This window comes from Nerophis lumbriciformis, linkage group LG16 (genome assembly GCF_033978685.3).
Source record: "Nerophis lumbriciformis linkage group LG16, RoL_Nlum_v2.1, whole genome shotgun sequence".
NCBI lineage: Eukaryota > Metazoa > Chordata > Actinopteri > Syngnathiformes > Syngnathidae > Nerophis > Nerophis lumbriciformis.
Genome location: NC_084563.2, coordinates 21,211,419 through 21,233,544, shown reverse-complemented (window position 1 = coordinate 21,233,544; position 22,126 = coordinate 21,211,419). Strand labels below are relative to the sequence as shown.

Below are 22,126 nucleotides of genomic sequence, written 5' to 3'. Positions count from 1 at the left end.
GCATTGAAGTCCCCCAGTAGCACGAGGGAATCACCCGGGGGAGCACTCTCAAGTAATCTCCAAATGTCAAATACAAAAAAACTTTGGGACACAATGAAATCAGTCACTAATATGAACCCTGCAAAGAAACAAATCATCACCCTGGATGAGCAGCAAAAATCAAATGAGCTAAATGACTTTTATTTGAGATTCGACCGTCAAAACTTCTCTCAGGAGTGTGACAGTGTTTTGCAGTCCCTGCCAGACACTGATGACACCTGCTGCCTGGAAGTCGACCCGACCAGCATCCGCCGTCTCTTTAGTAGAGTACGTACGGGCAAGGCCGCAGGCCCTGACGGCCTCCCAGCCTTTTTGCTCAAAAGCTGTGCAGAGGAACTAACTATAGCATGGTGTCCAATATTCCAACAGTCACTTAACACTCACACTGTTCCAGCTCTGTGGAAGAAGTCAATTATAACTCCAGTGCCTAAAAAGCCCGGTGTCACAGTAAACAACGACTTTCGTCCCGTAGCTCTCACATCGATTGTTATGAAATGTTTTGAAAAATTTGTTGTGTCACTGCTCATGAAGGATGTCAAGCCAAATTTAGATGTGTACCAGTTTGCGTACAAGCAGGAATGCAGTACTGATGATGCAATCCTTTGCACCTTGCATTTTATCTCCAAGCACCTTGAAAACACAAAAGCTTATGCTATAATTTTATTTGTTGATTTCAGCTCAGCTTTTAATACAGTGCAAATTCACATACTCTTAGAGAAGCTCAAAGACATGGGTGTAAACTCCACCTTGATCAAATGGTTCCACTCTTTTTTAACAAACAAAACACAGCAAGTGAAGGTCAACAGAACACTGTCAGACACCAAACACTGCAACACAGGCGTCCCACAGGGTTGCGTTGTATCACCAACACTATTTACATTGTACACCAATGATTGTAGGACTGTGCACCCTAACAATTATATGGTGAAATTTGCGGACGATACCGTGCTCCTAAGCCTTCTACACAAGGATACGGACCCCTCTGTGTACCAAGACGAGATAGACCTATTTATTAGGTGGTGTGACACTAACCATCTTATTTTAAATGTGACCAAGACACAGGAAATGGTTTTGGATCCGAGGAAAGTGACTGACCATGAGCCAGTGGTCATCAAAAATCAGGAAATCACCCAGGTATCCTCATATAAATATTTAGGGGTTCATATTGATAATCTTCTCTGCTGGAAGACACATATTGACAAACTGTGCAATAGACTGCAACAGAGGCTATATTTTTTGCGAAGATTAAGATTGTACGGCGTAAGCAGCCATATCATGATGATTTTCTACCGTGCCATTGTAGAGAGCATCATTAGATACGGGATCACCTCATGGTTTGGCAACCTAACCGTTAAGCTAAAAAGCAAACTGGCCGGCATGCATAAAACGGCAATGAAAATCGTAGGGAGGAAAGAATATGAGCCTATACAGAGCATCTATGAGCAGGCAGTTAGGAAAAAAGCTAAGAAAATTATTTCCAACTCACAACACCCACTCTTTCCTGAATATGGAACCCTGCCATCAGGGAGAAGACTCCGGGTCCCACTATGCAAATCTAACCGCCTTAAATTATCATTTGTTCCAGCCTCCATTAAGCTGACCAACAATGTGCAATAGAATTTTAATACATAGGTTAGCACTTTTTTAGCACATAGCACTTTAGCACATAGCACTTTAGAACTAAGCACTTTAGCACACAGCACTTTATCCATGAGCTCTAGTGCAATGCACATTGGTACTTTATCTTTATCTCCATACTGTAGATTTTATGCCTACATCAAAGTGCCACCTATGTCTATCAAGCTCCATGTTAAATGTTAGTTGTATGGTTGTGGTTGTGTCTGTGCTTGTGTTTTTGTTCTGTTGTTTTTGGGTATGTTAAGAAAGCAATGATGCACTGTGCCCAAGACAAATTTCCCCGCGGGGACAATAAAGTTGAACCTTGACCTTGACCTTGAATAATTTTATACATTTTTAGATTTTAATTTAACTCATAACAATCGTGATAATAACTGAGACTATAATATGTACAGTCAACAATCTATAATCGTTGCATCCCTACTCTAAACTCATAGCAAAGCTAATTACAGTGCAGCTATCTAGTAGCAACAATTGTTCATTTTCATAAGGGGAAGAAATAGGGAGATGTTCTTTTAACATGTGGCATTTGTTAAATTGCTCCTGCTGATTAATTAGAGCCAATGACACTGTTTGTGAGGAAATACCAAATTTGAACATTGTTCAAAACCAGTGAAGTTGGCATGTTGTGTAAATCTTAAATAAAAACAGAATAAAATTATTTGCAAATCCTTGGGAATAGGTGGGTGCCATGATTGGGTATAAAAGCAGCTTCCATGAAATGCTCAGGGTGGGGCGAGGGTCACCACTTTGTGAACAAGTGCATGTCGAACAGTTTAAGAACAACATTTCTCAACGAGCTATTGCAAGGAGTTTAGGGATTTCACCATCTACGGTCCGTTATATCATCAAAAGGTTCAGAGAATCTGGAGAAATCACTGCACCTAAGCGATGATATTACGGACCTTCAATCCCTCAGGCGGTACTGCATCAAAAAGCGACATCAGTGTGTAAAGGATATCACCACATGGGCTCAGCAACGCTTCAGAAAACCACTGTCAGTAACTACAGTTGGTCGCTACATCTGTAAGTGCAAGTTAAAACTCTACTGGCATGGCGTAGTGGGTAGAGCAACCGTGCCAGAAACCTGAGGGTTGCAGGTTCGCTCCCCGCCTCTTACCATCCAAAAAATCGCTGCCGTTGTGTCCTTGGGCGGGACACTTCACCCTTTGCCCCCGGTGCCACTCACACCGGTGAATTGAATGATGAATGATAGGTGGTGGTCGGAGGGGCCGTTGGCGCAAATTGCAGCCACGCTTCCGTCAGTCTACCCCAGGGCAGCTGTGGCTATGAAAGTAGCTTACCACCACCAGGTGTGAATGAATGATGGGTTCTACATGTAAAGTGACTTTGGGTACTTAGAAAAGCGCTATATAAATCCCAGTTATTATTATTATTATTATTATTATTATTATTACTATGCAAAGCGAAAGCCTTTTAGCAACAACACCCAAAATTGCCGCCGGCTTCGCTGGGCACAAGCTCATCTAAGATGGACTGATGCAAAGTGGAAAAGTGTTCTGTGGTCTGACGAGTTCACATTTCAAATTGTTTTTGGAAACTGTGGACGTTGTGTCCTCTGGAACAAAGAAGAAAAGAACCATCCGGATTGTTATAGGCGCAAAGTTCCAAAGCTAGCATCTGTGATGGTATGGGGGTGTATTAGTGCCCAAGGCATGGGTAACTTACACATCTGTAAAGGCACCATTAATGCTGAAAGGTACATACAGGCTTTGGAGCAACATATGTTGCCATCTAAGCAACGTTATCATGGACGCCCCTGCTTATTACAGCAAGACAATGCCAAGCCATGTATTACAACAGCGTGGCTTCATAGTAAAAGAGTGCGGGTACTAGACTGGCCTGCCTACAGTCCAGACCTGTCTCCCATTGAAAATGTGTGGCGCAATATGAAGCCTAAAATACCACAACATAGACCCCGGACTGTTGAACCACTTAAGCTGTACATCAAGCAAGAATGGGAAAGAATTCCACCTGAAAAGCTTAAAAAATTGGTCTCCTCAGTTCCCAAACGTTTACTGAGTATTGTTAAAAGGAAAGGCCATGTAACACAGTGGTAAAAATGCCCCTGTGCCAACTTTTGTGCAATGTGTTGCTGCCATTAAATTCTAAAGTTAATGATTATTTGCAAAAAAAAAAATAAGTTTCTCAGTCCGAAGATTAAATATCTTGTCTTTGCAGTCAATTCAATTGAATATAAGTTAAAAAGGATTTGCAAATCATTGTCTTCTGTTTTTATTTATGAATTACACAATATGCCAACTTCACTGGTTTTGGGTTTTGTACTTAGTCCTGCACATTTTCACCAATTTATTGTGTCTATCAAAATTATAACATGGGAATCTAAATAATACAGGCAGCAATGAAAATAATTGCTGAAGGATAAAAGAGGCGGTAAAAAAAGAAGAGAAAATAGAATCAGGAAGTAAAGCCTCAAAAATAAACTCTGAACTAAAACAAGAAGAGGCGGGAACACAGTTGACTGTTTTAGACTTTTGAGCAGCAAAATAAAACCCTGGAGATGAATCAGGCAACAGTACTTTAATTAATGTGCAAATGCGTTGTTTTTTTTTTCAAATTAAAAACATTGCTGCACGTCTGCATGACCGTTTGTCATTTATAATAAATTGGCGGTTGAAGTAGAGCAACAACCAACCCCAGTCTGCATGACGACACCTAACTCCCTGCATGTCCCGTGCATGATCATCTGGAATGAGAACTCTGCAGCGGTCTGCACGTGTGTCAATCATGCAACGGGATAGGGAAGCTGCTGTTGAGTTAAGCAAGAGTCTGTGCCGCTCTCATGCAGACTCGGCGTTCTGGCCACCCCTGACGCTGTGGTGGCTCGTCCGGTGGCCCAGCTGTCCATACCCATCAACCGTAAATTCCAAATTGTCAAAGGTATGTCACTTTCTTCTCTCGTACCACACACATTTTTTGTATCCTTGGAGTCACACATTTGAAAATACACATGCAGAAACGACTTCTGGTCTAAACCGCTAAGCTTTGACCCGCGCGCGTTCTTTAAGCTGCTTTCTCTTTTCACTGCAGAGGCCGAGGAGGCTTTTCTCATTGACTTCTCCCTGGTTGGTGAGTACCTCTCTTTTTCTTTCTTTTTAACATTTTTGAGCCAATCCGTCTTGCAAGGCAACCAGTCTCTCGCTGTGGGAACGTGAGTGAGCTGAGGCCTTACATTCATTGCCGCTCAAGCCGTGTTTACATCTTTATTTAGTAGCAGTCGCGGGTCATGAGTTTCCCGGGGCTCTCGGAAAGAATTCTGACGAGCTCGACCGTTGGAATCTTTGTCTGCATTCTAAAGGTGTTTCTTCTCCCTCGTTTGTGTGTGTGTTTAGCTGGGCTCAGGATACGCATAAAAGGAGATAAAGCCCCAGAACTCCAGTTGGAACTCCAGGATGACGAGCGCACGCAGACTTTCCTCACGCAGGTGATAAGCGCCCAACAACAAGGTAAGTCGCCTCTCTTTCTTTAGTGTGAAACACTTTTTCCTAACTGACTCGCTACTTGTCTAACATTTATTTACAAATGGTGGATTGATGATTTCCTTTGTTGCCTCAGACTTTTGTCACATACGCTTCATGCCTTTTCGTCTTATTACTGTTAATGTCCTTGTAGAGCAGACCTGGGCGTAATAATCATAATTTTTTCGCATTATCTCAGGATTCTAAAAACAGTACTGTCATATTGAGTAAAAAACTAAGTTTCGTGTTTGGAAACATTACAAAAGCACATGTTTCTAGTAAAACTCATAAAGATACATCATTACAGGCATTATTAGACATATTGCATGTGTTCAGTTCAGTTCAGTTTCAGCTTATTTGGAACATGCATACGATACAATGTCATGCATCACACAATTCCAGTTGATTCATTACAGCACGTCCGATAAGGAGTAGGAAGAAGCAGAGCTTATTTAATACTACCCCTTTTCATACCATAGCAATTTTATCCAATGTCCTTGTTCTCTGTAACAGAACAGTGAACAAATAAATAATAAATAAATCATATACCATAGTAAGCAAACAGATATTAAATACATAACTAATATTTGTCTCAATAAAAAAAAAAGGGTTCAAGTTGTTAAACATAATTCTTGATCTGTGTACCGTATTTTCCGCACTATAAGGCGCACCGGATTATAAGGCGCACCTTCAATGAATGGCCTATTCTAAAACTTTGTTCATATATAAGGCGCACCGCATTATAAGGCGCATAGAATAGACGCTACAGTAGAGGCTGGGGTTACGTTATGCATCCCGTAGTTGCGAGACCTGTTGTGGCTCAATATTGGTCCATATATAAGGCGCACCGGATTATAAGGTGCACTGTCAGCTTTTGCGCAAATGTTAGGTTTTTAGGTGCGCCTTAATTAGTGCGGAAAATACGGTACTTTGTGAACACTTGTAGTTTGAACAGTCTCTTAAACTGAATCATATTGGTGCTTTGTTTGATTTCTTTGGTTAATACATTCCATAATTTAATTCCACATACTGATATACTAAAGATTTTAAGTGTTGTACGAGCATACAAATGTTTTCAATTAGATTTCCCTCTAAGGTTATATTTCTCCTCTTTTGTTGAGAAGAATTGTTGTACATTCTTGGGTAGCAGGTTATAGTTTGCTTTGTACATAATTGTAACTGTTTGCAAATGGACCAAATAGTTGAATTTCATTAATTGTGATTCAATAAATGTGTATGGTTTAGGAGTTATGCTTGAATAATTGTTTTCTTGCTTTTTTCGCATTATCTCAGGATTCTAAGAACATTACTGTCATATTGAGTAAAAAAACAATTGTTGTGTTTGCAAACCTTACAACAGCACGTGTTTCTAGTAAAACTCACAAAGATACATTAATACAGTCATTATTAGACATATTGCCGGACATTCTACGTCATTTTTTTAGACCTTTAACATCAAAACTGTCGCCGCCATTATGATGAGCAGTGCTGTTTTTAAATGACCGTAAGTCTTGAACTTTAGAAAGTATTTCAAAGGTCGAAATCTGCGCTTTTGGGTGTTGTACGAGTTATTACGGTAATCTACGTCACAGCAGCTCAGTTGTGGAACAAACCAGAGGGGACACACAACAAACGTGTGTGTCAGAAACCGATGCGGAAGCAGATTTTTTACGTGATACTATATCATATTGTAGGTGTTTATTACACTTTGCATTCATATTTTGCTGTTTTTTTACATTTTTGTTGTGTTTTGCGTGAATGTAAAAGATCCACAACTATCGAGGAGCTGGTCTGAGAAGTAAAAGAGGAGCGATGTTCATATGTTTTTAATATTCAGTGTTTTATTGTTCATAGTTAATATTGTAAATCCCACTGTCTTTATTTTAATGTACATTTTGGGTGTCCCATTCAGTAAAAAGCTGTAAAATTCCATTCCGTTTTTTTGAGGTGGTCTGTCGTAACGTTATTAGAATTCCATCAGACGTTGTAACTTTTGGTATCAGTGTTCCTGAAAAAAAAGAGACCCCATCACACATACTGTACAGCAGATTTTTACAGCTAAATGTGTATATATAATTTATACACACAGACACATTTTTTTCTCTCAATATGGCCTCCGAGTCAAAATATTTGCCCTGCTCTGTTGTAGAGGATGACTCACTCGTCATTTATTCATCCAGCCTTTGTCTTATAGATAATTACTTTCTTGAGAAATAGGAAAAGTGTGGTAAAAGCAGGCAGGAAGTTGCAATGACTCAGCCTCAAGTTCAAATAATGGACGGCAGTATTTGAAGTTCTTCATGCGTGTTAATCAACCTGACCTTTTTATTTCGGTTAGTTTTATGGGCTCATAAACTTCACATACCATTGTGTTTTGCAGTGGTATAAAACGTCACATTACAATAAAAGTGATTGCCCTATATATCACAATATCATGTATAATTTAGAGTATTTTTTAGTAGAGTTCTTGTGTTGAATGTCAATAAATAGCAATTTTGTATTCAGTGAGTGCAATATTAAGCTACTAAACAACCATCTGTCATGGCGCTATAATAGAAATATTAAATATTTACATAACTTCTTGAATCGATGCCATTTGTTTGACTTGGTTGGATTATTTGTATGGCTACCACTTCCTTAATAACACAACGCCTCTGGCATTTATAATTTTTTGATTATGTATTTTGAGACTGCTGCATTCTAAATGTTTTTACACAATTTTGCTGGCACGTATTGGTTCACATAACAGTAGATAGGAGTGTCAAAAAAAGAAAAGATTGTCGAATTAATCACGATTCTTACTTGTAACGATTATTAATCGATTAAAGAAAAATCAAAAATCTATTTAAATTTAATTTTTTATTTTTATAAATAGTAAAAAACCCTGGATCTCAGGAAACAGAGTGGACCGACACCAGCAGATGACATGGCACCCCAAACCATCACTGATGGTGGAAACTTTACACTAGACTTCAGGCAACGTGGATCCTGTGCCTCTCCTGTCTTCCTCCAGACTCTGGGACCTCGATTTCCAAAGGAAATGCAAAATTTGCATGGTTGGGTGATGGTTTGGGGTGCCATGTCATCTGCTGGTGTCGGTCCACTCTGTTTCCTGAGATCCAGGGTCAACGCAGCCGTCTACCAGCAAGTTTTAGAGCACTTCATGCTTCCTGCTGCTGACCTGCTCTATGGAGATGGAGATTTCAAGTTCCAACAGGACTTGGCGCCTGCACACAGCGCAAAATCTACCCGTGCCTGGTTTACGGACCATGGTATTTCTGTTCTAAATTGGCCCGCCAACTCCCCTGACCTTAGCCCCATAGAAAATCTGTGGGGTATTGTGAAAAGGAAGATGCAGAATGCCAGACCCAAAAACGCAGAAGAGTTGAAGGCCACTATCAGAGCAACCTGGGCTCTCATAACACCTGAGCAGTGCCAGAAACTCATCGACTCCATGCCACGCCGCATAAACGCAGTAATTGAGGCAAAAGGAGCTCCAACCAAGTATTGAGTATTGTACATGCTCATATTTTTCATTTTCATACTTTTCAGTTGGCCAACATTTCTAAAAATCCCTTTTTTGTATTAGCCTTAAGTAATATTCTAATTTTGTGACACACGGAATTTTGGATTTTCATTTGTTGCCACTTCAAATCATCAAAATTAAATGAAATAAACATTTGAATGCATCAGTCTGTGTGCAATGAATAAATATAATGTACAAGTTACACCTTTTGAATGCAATTACTGAAATAAATCAAGTTTTTCAAAATAGTCTAATTTACTGGCTTTTACGTGTGTGTGTGTATATATATATATATATATATATATATATTAGTGACACTTACAAACGTTGCTTGGTGTGATGAATGAAGAATCCAAACGAGTAGAAACGCTATGGACGGTTTTGTTTTCGGTTGAAGGCCAAACAGGAAGTACATTGTCAACTCACAGCACCAGCAGTGAGTGAACTCGTCCAAAAGATGGCGCCATAGTTCAGACAATAACACACTATTTCAGTCCTGTGCTTGGGTTTAATAAAAACTATTGAACACAAAACTTGACGGTAATTAGCAAAAAATACATTTATAAATTAGCCGCACAGTTTTATAAGCCACGTTGTTCAAAGTGTAGGAGAAAAAGTAGCGGCCTACATTCTGGAATTTACAGTAATACCGTTTTTAAATTTAATTTGTTGGAAAATAATGACTAATAAACCTGCGGACTGATTAACGTTTTCTTGCGAGCTTAAATGCCAAAATGAAAACAAGAGACATTAACATCTTTCCTCATTAATAAAGAACATACCCCAATCTAAACTTGTATAAACATGTTGCTGCCTGAGGAACTAAGATATTTAGTTGTGCGTATTGAACCTACAAGCTGTGCTCTCTTAGAGCAAAGTGATCCTTCGATACTCAGAGGAATACGAGACCGAGATCTTTATAGTTTAAGGACCGCTGAACACAGTAGGACACCGCAACGCCTGCCATGTTCCACACTTTTCATTGAAACAAATCCTAAAGTGCTACAGTACAAGTTTAGCCATAAAAGACAATACTAAGACTACAACACTATCAGTGAAGCATAAGAAACACAAAACCTGCAAAATAGACACACTGTTAGAAAACCACTATTTATTTTAGTTATTTAAAAAAAATAATGCGTTCAAAAGATTTTCAAGTGCTTTTTCAGCACATTCAACAATAGCGCCATCATTTTGTCCATGATAACCATGATAGGAGTTTTTGATACAGCTGCATCCCCACTCGTCACGTGACTCCGACTCTTGTGTATTTTATTTCCCAGTTCAGTCGAATCGCTCCAGCCCTGGCGTGATGGATCACGATGCACTAACACCTCAAAGAGGTACAGTACCCAACCCGCCTCAGCATGGACACAAGACTGCCAACTGTGTGGACTCTGGAGTCAACCTGCCGAGTACGACCAGCGCACTGCCTCCTAGCTTCAATAGCAGCACATCCACACATCGGGCTAATGCAGGTAATGTATGCTCTGAAAATATATTTACCATCAATGCTTAAAACCCACAAATTATTGCAAACAAACGATATTGTCAGCATTATTGTCAGACCAAATTAAGCATTAATATAATCTTAATATATTATAATAATGCAAGTAATTCTTTCACATGCAATAAACTATTATTTTTCATTGGTATTTTTACCCTTATAATTGGAATGTCAATAACTTTTAATTATCCTAAATAAGTAACAAGCAATAAAAATCAAATCCCTCTCTTGCACTTCAATATATATTAAACATCTAAAAGTGCAGTTTTTTCCCTGGTTAAAAAAAAAACTTGGGGCCTGATTTACCAAGATCCAAATACCACACGCTAAACAGCGTGTGCATTCCGTAAAATAGCATGCACTATTAGTAGGCGTGTTGCGTGTGAATTACTAAGACTGCTAGTGCAATTGTAAAGTGGTGCAGACCGCCTTATTTAAATGAGGGTTTTGCATGTAATATATAGGGGATCACCATAGAGACACTCATTTACTGCACACTCATGTTATCATGCTCCTTACCTGTGGCGTTTTTCTATATTTTCATACATGCAAGAGACAAGTACTACTTTTTATGGGCTTTTTAGAAGCAGTCCTTTAGTGCGTCTACAACAGAAACCACTTCCCCCCCCCTTTTTTTTTTTTACCGCTGAAGGTGCACTCATTGGAGAGAGGCTGCACATACTTTGCTCAAGATGCAAAAAATGCATACTTAAAGAAGTTTTTTTTTTATATAGGAACATTTTTAACGATATTTAATGAACATTAACGTCATTAAAAAACATTAAATGGCACCAAAGGACATCAATTAAATTAGTTTTAATCAGCCCTTTAAGCCTGTCAAAAAGAGTCATCAATCTGTCAATCCTTTCTGTGTCCGGGCCAGGGAAGGTTCCCCGTGTTGAGTCAAATTAAGCCACAGGCTCCACTCCTGGTGGTGCCCTTCCGTCAATTCCTTTAAGTTACAGCTTTGCAACCATCTACTAGCAACTACAGCAGCTTATGTGGGCTTTGTACCGAGGATGTCGTTGTGGCTTGTGCAGCCCTTTGAGACACTTGTGATTTAGGGCTATATAAATAAACATTGATTGATTGATTGATTGACTATAAAATTATAAAATGATGTTGCTGAATAGATGATATATTTATTATTATTTCTGACCGTCCAAAATGTTGACACACAGGTAGGACAGATATATACTGTATTCAATGTGAAAAATGTAACATAATTAAAAAAACATTAAATGACACCAAAACATATACATTAAATACATTTTAATCAGCCCTGTAAGTCCTTTAGCAGCTAAAAAATAAAATAAAATTATGTTGCGTCCGCCTTTGTGGTCCGTGCTGACACCGTAGTCGATAAACGTCTTCTTTTTCTCTATCTTCTTGTCATGGGACAGTCATCCTCCGCTGTTGCCATTTCTAATATAAAGTAGTGTAAAGTTCTTACTTATATCTGTCAGTAAACTTGCCAAGAAAGCGCTAAAACATACCGGTGTAGTGACTTTACATTATTCACCCAAGGAACTTTAGTTATTATAGTTCCAGTCGGACGGTTTTTCACGGGACACATTTCTGTGTCACATGAGGAGATGCTGCTCTGTTATTGAAGTAAAGTCTGAATGTCATTAAAACGGTTAGCTCCATCTTTTGACACTTCTTCCACCCCCGTCCTTGCACGCTACACCGCTACAACAAAGATGGCGGGGAGAAGACGCTGCCGAAGGTGAGCCACGTAAATAAGACCACCCACAAAACGGCGCATCCGGAAGCGACTGTCAGAAAGCGGCTTGAAGATGATCTGTAAAACATAATCCATGCGACATTTTGACCAAAGAACCACCATTACATGTTATGTAGACCACAAGGAAGTAATTTACATTTAGAAAAAAATAATAGTAATATGACTCCTTTAATGCGTCCAATAATCCGGTGCGCCTTATATATGAAAAAACATAGAAAATAAACCATTCATCGGCAGTGCGTCTTATAATCCGGTGCGCCCTTTGGGCCGGAAAATACGGTACATAACGACCCCAGCTGCAATGAGAGGATTTACAGTCAATGCATACTTTTTCCAGGGCTAACGTCTACTTGTTCGCTTTGACCCTCCAGCTCAGTCACTCGCCTCAGACTTTGGCTTTGAGGACAACTTCGATCACACCTTGAAAGTGGAGGAAAAGAAGAACCAGCAGAACAGGATGGCGGCCCCAAGGGACCCTCCTCCGGTTCCCCCTCTGCCTCCGCGCAAAGCCTCCTTCCCTCCCTCTTATCAGCTGCCTGCGCCCCCGCCCCCTAAAGAGAGAGCCGTCTCCTCTCAAGCCAAAGACAACTTCAGACCAGAGTGAGCCCGCTTGCCTTTTTCAATGGCTCTTGAAAGACGCTCAAAATCATTGTTTTCTTTCTCCAATCCTGCAGTAGTTTCCGACCGGGCTTCGAGCGGGACAGGCCGGCGTCTTGGTCCGACAGTCCCACCACAAACACGATGAGACAGGCCATGTTCTCCAGCCAGGCGGGACAGAGGGAGTACCTCATCAAACGCCGCCTGGGAAAGAAGGAAAACGAATATGTGGACCTCCAGAACTTCAGGTGGCAGCTCTTCCTTTCTGTTTGACATTTCCCACCAGGACATCACAAGCTCTGTAGATTTTGCGCATTTCACTGTGTTTACATCTACTTTTGTATTAGAATGCATAATAAAATCAGAAGATGCCAAAGGTGTTGCGTTATGGTTGTGCAAACAAAGCTTCTCCATTGTTCCTGCAGGCTCTTCACTGGCACTTGGAATGTGAACGGGCAGTCTCCAGACAGCAGCCTTGAGTCCTGGCTCTCTTGTGACCCAGAACCTCCTGATATGTACGCCCTGGGGTCAGTGCTGATTGTTCATTTTCTGACATATAACGTATACACCGTCTGTCTTTGTAACCAACTCCTGTTGATTCCTCGATGACTTAGTTTCCAAGAATTGGACCTGAGCACTGAAGCTTTCTTCTACATGGACTCCTCCAAGGAGCAGCAGTGGGTGGAGGCAGTTGAGAGAGGCCTACACCCTAAAGCACAATATAAGAGGGTGAGTGGATGATGTCATGTATTTAACTAAGCTGCTCATGAAAATAAGTCACACATCCTGGATTTCTGTAAGAACTACACACACAATTTTAGTGTGTCGTCTATTTGCGGTTCAACGGTCCCTCCCCCGTATATTATATATAGATTTAGTTTCCCTGCTTTGAATTGTAAATCATTTGTTTTTATTGGGAAAGTAGTGTGATGGCGCTGCAGCTACCAATCCAGCAATGGGAGCTCCCTCACAAGTCAAATTACTCAACATTTTCCAGTAGGAAGATGCGTAAAAAACAAGGCGTGATGCTGTGTAGCTGATTATTTTGTAAATGCAATGCTGTATACTGTTTTTTTCTTCTTTTTTTCTTCATTGTTTAGTTTTAGTTTAGTTTATTATTTCTTTGGTCAGTGGTCAACAAAATAAACAAACAGTTTTACATTCATAAATTGACAATTTTACAGACCGAAACGGTTTAGGCTGAAGTTGAGCACTTATTTTGCCTAACCCTATAAACTACAAATTGTAGTAAAACCAGGAGACATCGCGGTCTGATCTTGAGCTTCATAGAAATGTGAAATTTCCTTTACACAACATATTATAATAAATACACCTTGTACACAACATAAACAGTGTTCAAATACATACACAGTAAAGACATAGACAAACAGTTGTGAAATATCCCTGTACACGTGTTGGTTAAAAATGTGTACCAATAATTTGCTATATACAAACACTTATACTTCCATTATTATTTATGTCCCACATTTAGTTTTGTAACAAACATTGATCATAGTTTTAACTACTGGTATTGATTCAAGAGCGATATATTTTTCCAAGACATTGGTCTTAAAGGTTTTTTTAAATGTGTGAATGGAACTGGAACATTTTAAGGCATCATCCAGGCTGTTCCACAGATGAACCCACCTGACAGAAACACATTTACTTTTTAAGATAGTTCTTATGTTTGCATTCTGAAAGACAGCTGAACCTCTGAGGTCATAGGGACTCTCCCTGGGTTTGAACCTCTCCTGTAGACACTCAGGCAGCTTGCGGTTATGAGCTTTATACATCACAATAGCAGGGTTGAGGTCAACAAGATGATGCAGATTTAATGTTTTTAATTTAATAAAAATAGCATTGGTATGATCATAGTAATCCACATAATTTACAATTCTAACAGCTTTTTTTGGAAGTAAGAACATAGAGTTGATGTTTGATTTGTAATTTTTACACCAGATTTTAACACAATAATTGAGATATGGGAGTACGAAAGAGTTATTTAACATGTTAAGAGCCTTTTGATTTACAGAGTTTAAAATTTTATATAACAGCAATAATTTTTGCCATCTTTGTATTGAGTATATTTATGTGAAGTTTCCAATTTAATTTGTCATCTTTATAGATTCCCAAAAATGTAATCGAATACACCCTTTCTATCTGCTTATCATCAATTCTTAAGTGACACTGTGTTCCATCCATCCATCCATCTTCTTCCGCTTATCCGAGGTCAGGTCGCGGGGGCAGCAGCCTAAGCAGGGAAGCCCAGACTTCCCTCTCCCCAGCCACTTCGTCCAGCTCTTCCTGTGGGACCCCGAGGCGTTCCCAGGCCAGCCGGGAGACATAGTCTTCCCAACGTGTCCTGGGTCTTCCCCGCGGCCTCCTACCGGTCGGACGTGCCCTAAACACCTCCCTAGGGAGGCGTTTGGGTGGCATCCTGACCAGATGCCCGAACCACCTCATCTGGCCCCTCTCGATGTGGAGGAGCAGCGGCTTTACTTTGAGCTCACCCTATCTCTAAGGGAGAGCCCCGCCACCCGGCGGAGGAAACTCATTTCGGCCGCTTGTACCCGTGATCTTGTCCTTTCGGTCATAACCCAAAGCTCATGACCATAGGTGAGGATGGGAACGTAGATCGACCGGTAAATTGAGAGCTTTGCCTTCCGGCTCAGCTCCTTCTTCACCACAACGGATCGATACAGCATCCGCATTACTGAAGACGCCGCACCGATCCGCCTGTCGATCTCACGATCCACTCTTCCCTCATTCGTGAACAAGACTCCGAGGTACTTGAACTCCTCCACTTGGGGCAATATCTCCTCCCCAACCCGGAGATGGCACTCCACCCTTTTCCGGGCGAGAACCATGGACTCGGACTTGGAGGTGCTGATTCTCATCCCACATTGATTCTCTGGACTCAATGTCCAGCACCTCCCTCGTGACATGTTCAAAGTTCTTCCGGAGGTGGGAATTGAAACTCTCTCTGACAGGAGACTCTGCCAGACGTTCCCAGCAAACCCTCACAATGCGTTTGGGCCTGCCAGGTCTGTCCGGCATCCTCCCCCACCATCGCAGCCAACTCACCACCAGGTGGTGATCGGTAGAAAGCTCCGCCCCTCTCTTCACCCGAGTGTCCAAAACATGAGGCCGCAAATCCGATGACACAACTACAAAGTCGATCATGGAACTGCGGCCTAGGGTGTCCTGGTGCCAAGTGCACATATGGACACCCTTATGTTTGAACATGGTGTTCGTTATGGACAATCTGTGACGGGCACAAAAGTCCAATAACAAAACACCGCTCGGGTTCAGATCCGGGCAGCCATTCTTCCCAATCACGCCTCTCCAGGTTTCACTGTCGCTGCCAACATGAGCATTGAAGTCCCCCAGTAGAACGAGGGAATCACCCGGGGGAGCACTCTCAAGTACTCCCTCGAGTGAATCCAAAAAGGGTGGGTACTCTGAGCTGCGGTTTGGCGCGTATGCGCAAACCACAGTCAGGACCCGTTCCTCCACCCGAAGGCGGAGGGAAGCTACCCTCTCGTCCACCGGGTTGAACTCCAACGTACAGGCTCTGAGCCGGGGGGAAACAAGAATTGCCACCCCAGCCCGTCGCCTCTCACTGCCGGCAACGCCAGAGTGGAAGAGAGTCCAGCCCCTCTCGAGAGAACTGGTTCCAGAGCCCTTGCTGTGCGTCGAAGTGAGTCCGACTATATCTAGCCGGAACTTCTCCACCTCGCGCACTAGCTCAGGCTCCTTCCCCCCCAGCGAGGTGACGTTCCACGTCCCAAGAGCTAGCTTCTGTAGCCGAGGATCGGACCGCCAAGTGCCCTGCCCTCGGCTGCCGCCCAGCTCACATCGCACCCGACCTCTATGACCCCTGCTATGGGTGGTGAGCCCATTGGAGGGGGGACCCACGTTGCCTCTTCGGGCTGTGCCCGGCCGGGCCCCATGGGGACAGGCCCGGCCACCAGGCGCTCGCCATCGTGCCCCACCTCCGGGCCTGGCTCCAGAGGGGGGCCCCGGTGACCCGCGTCCGGGCAAGGGAAATCTGGGTTCCTTGTTTGTTTTCTTCATAAAGGTCTTCGAGCTGCTCTTTGTCTGATCCCTCACCTAGGACCAGTTTGTCTTGGGAGACCCTACCAGGGGGCATAAAGCCCCCGGACAACATAGCTCCTAGGATCATTGGGACACGCAAACTCCTACCACGTTAAGGTGGCAGCTCAGAGAGGAGAGTGACACTGTGTTAATTTTCCTATTTCCATTGAGTGTAGGTGAACGCACAAAGTTGAAACCAATACTACTGGTAACAAAACTAAATAAACAAAAATAAATTAAAATAAACAGCACATATAAATGTATTACACAAAAATAATAGAGAGGGGTACAATATATAACTCGTACGTAATTTGAAAGTGGAACATTTTAAACTAATTATAATTTCTGAAGTTTATTTTTATTTTTGTTTATTTCAATAGTCTTTAATTTGAGTTAACCATTTCCATTTGTGGATATAATTGTTTGCATGGGTAATTTTTTGGGGGAATATATTTCACATTATAATCCGTCTCTATTATATCCAAATAAAACTGCTTTTTTCTATACATACTTGAACCGTTATTTTATCAAAAAGTGATTATATTTCAATCCTTTAGAGGCGTAAATATGTGCATTCAAAAAATAGGTGGAAAATAGTTTCCTCAAATAAGTTACAAAAAACACATACTAGATCAATGTTATGAATGAATTTTCTCGAAAAGCTCTTACACTGGTATAATTTATGGATTATTTTGAATGACACTCCCCCTAAATTACCAGTACTACCTATGCAGTAATTTTGATTCCTTACAAACACATCATTCCAGTTAGTATTTTCAAACACAGCATTCCATCTGTGTTTTGCAATAATTATTTGCAATCAATGCTGTAAACTGTTATGCTGTTGTTTCTTAATGTGTAAAACTGAATTTAAAATTAGTTTGATAACTGACAGTTAGGGTTAGACTAGAGCAGGGATGTCTTAACTATTGTCTTCAATTTGGCCTGCGGAACGTCTTGAGTTTAATAAGGACTCTTGCCTGCAGGAATATTGCATTTATTTTAAAAGACAGACTTCGATGCTGCAATTTTGTCACCATCAAGTAGCCAGTGTGGATAATTTATATCAATGACTTTTAATTATGCTCTGATTGAAACAATGCACAGCATTTACTTACATGACCCAAAGCAGACAACCTTCCCTAGTCATGGTGAAAAAAAAAAAAAAGAATAATCCAACCAACACAAATTGTCAACACACATGGTCACACATAACACAACCTGCTCACTGAACATTATAAAAAAATGTCCAAGCACCATACAAAATTCAAAATTACACCCATTTAAACCCACTACAAAGCAAGATGGCAAAAATGCAAAACACTCTACACTTATCCATGTTTGACGCATTTTAGCTACTTGATATTTCTGATTGATTACAAAAATTTGGTCGAAAAATGGTCGTTTTCTCAATAGTAATCAAAATAGTAATTAAATTCGGGGGTTGCAGGGAAAATGTTGTCCTCCAGGAGAGTTATGACCATAACAATTGAGAAGCATTGGTAGAGAGTATTTGGACCACATGGTTATTGTTTTTCATATTTTCCTAAATTAGCTGTATAAACCTGGATGCTTATTCGGTAAAATAAAGTCTGGTGATGTATATTTATTAGGGATGTAATGATATCAAAATCTCACGGTGCAATATTATCACGGTATTAAGCTCACACTATGATATTATTGTGGTATATGTCCAAAAAAAGACTTGAAATGTGTAAAATGAAGTGGCAAGAATGTTTAGGGTAAGCACACTTACTGTAATTGAACACAAACTTAATGCTCAAATGTTCTAATCATATCATTGCTAACAACCAGTATATACAGTTGTGGTCAAAAGTTTACATACACTTGTAAAGAACATAATGTCATGGCTGTCTTGAGTTTCCAATCATTTCTACAAATCTTATTTTTTTGTGATAGAGTGATTGGAGCATATACTTGTTGGTCACAAAAAACATTCATGATGTTTGGTTTATTTATGAATTTATTATGGGTCTACTGAAAATGTGAGCAAATGTGCTGGGTCAAAAGTATACATACAGCAATGTTAATATTTGCTTACATGTCCCTTGGCAAGTTTCACTGCAATAAGGTGCTTTTGGTAGCCATCCACAAGCTTCTGCTTGAATTTTTGACCACTCCTCTTGACAAAATTAGTGCAGTTCAGCTAAATGTGTTGGTTTTCTGACATGGACTTGTTTCTTCAGCATTGTCCACACGTTTAAGTCAGGACTTTGGGAAGATGAAACAAAAATGTAGCTGTTTGGCCACAATACCCAGCAATACGTTTGGAGGAGAAAAGGTGAGGCCTTTTAACACCATTCAACCAGAAGCTTGCCAGAAGCTTGTGGATGGCTACCAAAAGCGCCTTATTGCAGTGAAACTTGCAAAGGGACATGTAAGCAAATATTAACATTGCTGTATGTATACTTTTGACCCAGCAAATTTGGTCACATTTTCAGTAGAACCATAATGAATTCATAAAAGAACCAAACTTCATGAATGTTTTTTGTGACCAACAAGTATGTGCTCCAATCACTCTATCACAAAAAAATAAGAGTTGTAGAAATTATTGGAAACTCAAGACAGCCATGACATTATGTCCTTACACAAGTGTATGTAAATTTTTTGACAGTATATTTAAAAATTATTAAATTAATTAAAACATTTAATATAAATATGATGTAAAACAATAATGTTTACTTTAGTGTTGTTCAACTTTTAACTTCAGAGTTAGTGGACATCTTATATCACTTTGGAAAATGCTGATTCTTAGAAAAGTTAAGTGATAATTTAACATTTAATAATCTAACTATCTCACATTTTAACGCTTGGCCTCCTTGGCATCAAATATATTTTCCGGGTGATAGTTTATTAAATAGCTTCTCATATTACATTTAACGAGTTGATTCGGTGTTATTGGGAAAACAAGTGGGTTAAAACATCTTCTGATCAGCTTCATGTATCGTCTTGGAAACGCTACGGACGAAGGTGGCAACTTTGCCTCGCAGTACACGGACCAAATAGGTTGCGTTTTCACCAGGGTTTGTTTGCCTGTCACTCAAAAAACCTATGGATAGATTTAAAAGAAAACTTCTGGAAACGTCCAAAAAAACGATGCTTTCTCTCCCCTTTAAAACCTGGCGGATGTACCGTATTTTTCGGACTCTAAGTCGCAGTTTTTTTCATAGTTTGGCGGGGGGTTCGACTTATACTCAGGAGCGACTTAAGTGTGAAATGATTAACACATTAACGTAAAATATCAAATAATATTATTTAGCTCATTCACGTAAGAGACTAGACGTATAAGATTTCATGGGATTTAGCGATTAGGAGTGACAGATTGTTTGGTAAATGTATAGCATGTTCTATATGTTATAGTTATTTGAATGACTCTTGCCATAATATGTTACGTTAACATACCAGGCACGTTCTCAGTTGGTTATTTATGCCTCATATAACGTACACTTTTCAGCCTGTTCACTATTCTTTATTTATTTTAAATTGTCTTTCAAATGTATAGTCTTGGTGTTGGCTTTTATCAAATAAATTTCCCCCAAAAATGCGACTTATATATGTTTTTTCCTTCTTTATTATGCATTTTCGGCCGGTGCGATTTATACTCCGGAGCGACTTATAGTCCGAAAAATATGGTAGTTTACTTCCAGACAGGCCAAATTAAAAAATGCCAGCAAAAACCTGCACTGACCAAATTTTCATTTTATACCGTCACTCGTCACTGTACTATTGTTATGATTGTGATACCGAAATACCGCGGCATTTGTAAAACCGTTACACCCCTAGTATTTATGTAATGAGGGAGGTGTACTATTATTAAAGAGCAGCAAGTTGGACTCAAACAAGTCCCTAGTGGCCACAAGTAGGTGGCCACTAGGCCACCTACTCAGTGGCCTAGTGGTTAGAGTGTCCGCCCTGAGATCGGTAGGTTGTGAGTTCAAACCCCGGCCGAGTCATACCAAAGACTATAAAAAAATGGGACCCATTACCTCCCTGCTTGGCACTCAGCATCAAGGGTTGGAATTGGGGGTTAAATCACCAAAATGATTCCCGGGCGCGGCCACCGCTGCTGCCCACTGCTCCCCTCACCTCCCAGGGGGTGATCAAGGGTGATGGGTCAAATGCAGAGAATAATCTCGCCACACCTAGTGTGTGTGTGACAATCATTGGTACTTTAACTTTTAACTTTTTTAAACCACCTACCAGTTTTTAGAAGTCACTTTCCTCAAACAGGAAGAGTGGATTGTGAGATCGACAGGCGGATGTGCGGCGTCTTCAGTAATGCGGACGCTTTATCGATCCGTTGTGGTGAAGAAGGAGCTGAGCCAGAAGGCAAAGCTCTCAATTTACCGGTCGATCTACGTTCCCATCCTCACCTATGGTCATGAGCTTTGGGTTATGACCGAAAAGACAAGATCACGGGTACAAGCGGCTGAAATGAGTCTCCTCCGCCAGGTGGCGGGGCTCTCCCTTAGAGATAGGGTGAGAGGCTCTGTCATCCCGGAGGAGCTCAATGTAAAGCCGCTGCTCCTCCACATCGAGAGGAGCCAGATGAGGTGGTTCGGGCATCTGGTCAGGATGCCACCCGAACGGCTCCCTAGGGAGGTGTTTAGGGCACGTCCGACCGGTAGGAGGCCACGGGGAAGACCCAGGACACGTTGGGAAGACTATGTCTCCCGGCTGGCCTGGGAACGCCTTGGGATCCCCCGGGAAGAGCTGGACGAAGTGGCTGGGGAGAGGGAAGTCTGGACTTCCCTGCTTAGGCTGCTGCCCCCGCGACCCGACCTCGGATAAGCGGAAGAAGATGGGTACATGGATGGATGGACTTTTCTCAAACAATGGAACAGGAAGAAGTCAGGAGTTTTTTTATACAGGACATTATTACTTCACTGCATGCATGGTAGTATTATACCGGTATAGCTCGGTTGGTAGAGTGGCCGTGCAAGCAAAATGAGGGTTCCAGGTTCGATCCCCGCTTCCGCCATCCTAGTCACTGCCGTTGTGTCCTTGGGCAAGACACTTTACGCACCTCCTCCCAGTGCCACCCACACTGGTTTAAATGTACCGGTAACTTAGATATTGGGTTTTCACTATGTAAAATCTCTTTGAGTCACTAGAGAAAAGCGCTATATAAATATGATTAAATTCAATACTGCATGCATTGTATAGAAATCAATAATGATTACGTAAACCCTTTCTTCACCCGACCTAAACCCAGCTGAAAGTTATTTACTGCACGTTCCCCCTTGCTTCTGGTTTATTTTGGTTTAGACTTAATATTCCTTTTTATTGTCATTCAAATTTGAACTTTACATTACAGATAAGAACAAAATTTTGTTTCATCAGCTCATGGTAGTGCAGAATAAAAAAGCAATAAGATGCATATATAAATAAATAAATAGGTTACTGTACAGATAAATATATTGCACTTTTTCATATGCATCCACGTTTATGGA

General features: G+C 40.9%; 1 protein-coding gene across 2 annotated transcripts in view; it reads left to right on the top strand.

The window, feature by feature from the left end:
* The window catches only part of ocrl (OCRL inositol polyphosphate-5-phosphatase), a 151,496-nt gene that overhangs the window by 17,510 nt on the left and 111,860 nt on the right, over positions 1–22,126 (top strand). For both annotated transcript variants that reach the window (XR_009816941.1, XM_061976775.1), the window contains exons 3-10: positions 4,508–4,599; positions 4,750–4,788; positions 5,052–5,165; positions 9,987–10,181; positions 12,329–12,557; positions 12,632–12,802; positions 12,980–13,081; positions 13,169–13,283. Coding sequence is in view for 1 of the 2 variants with exons in the window: in XM_061976775.1 (XP_061832759.1) it covers positions 4,508–4,599; positions 4,750–4,788; positions 5,052–5,165; positions 9,987–10,181; positions 12,329–12,557; positions 12,632–12,802; positions 12,980–13,081; positions 13,169–13,283 (1,057 nt within the window). In the remaining variant the exon portion in view is untranslated. The remainder of the gene's footprint in view (positions 1–4,507; positions 4,600–4,749; positions 4,789–5,051; positions 5,166–9,986; positions 10,182–12,328; positions 12,558–12,631; positions 12,803–12,979; positions 13,082–13,168; positions 13,284–22,126) is intronic.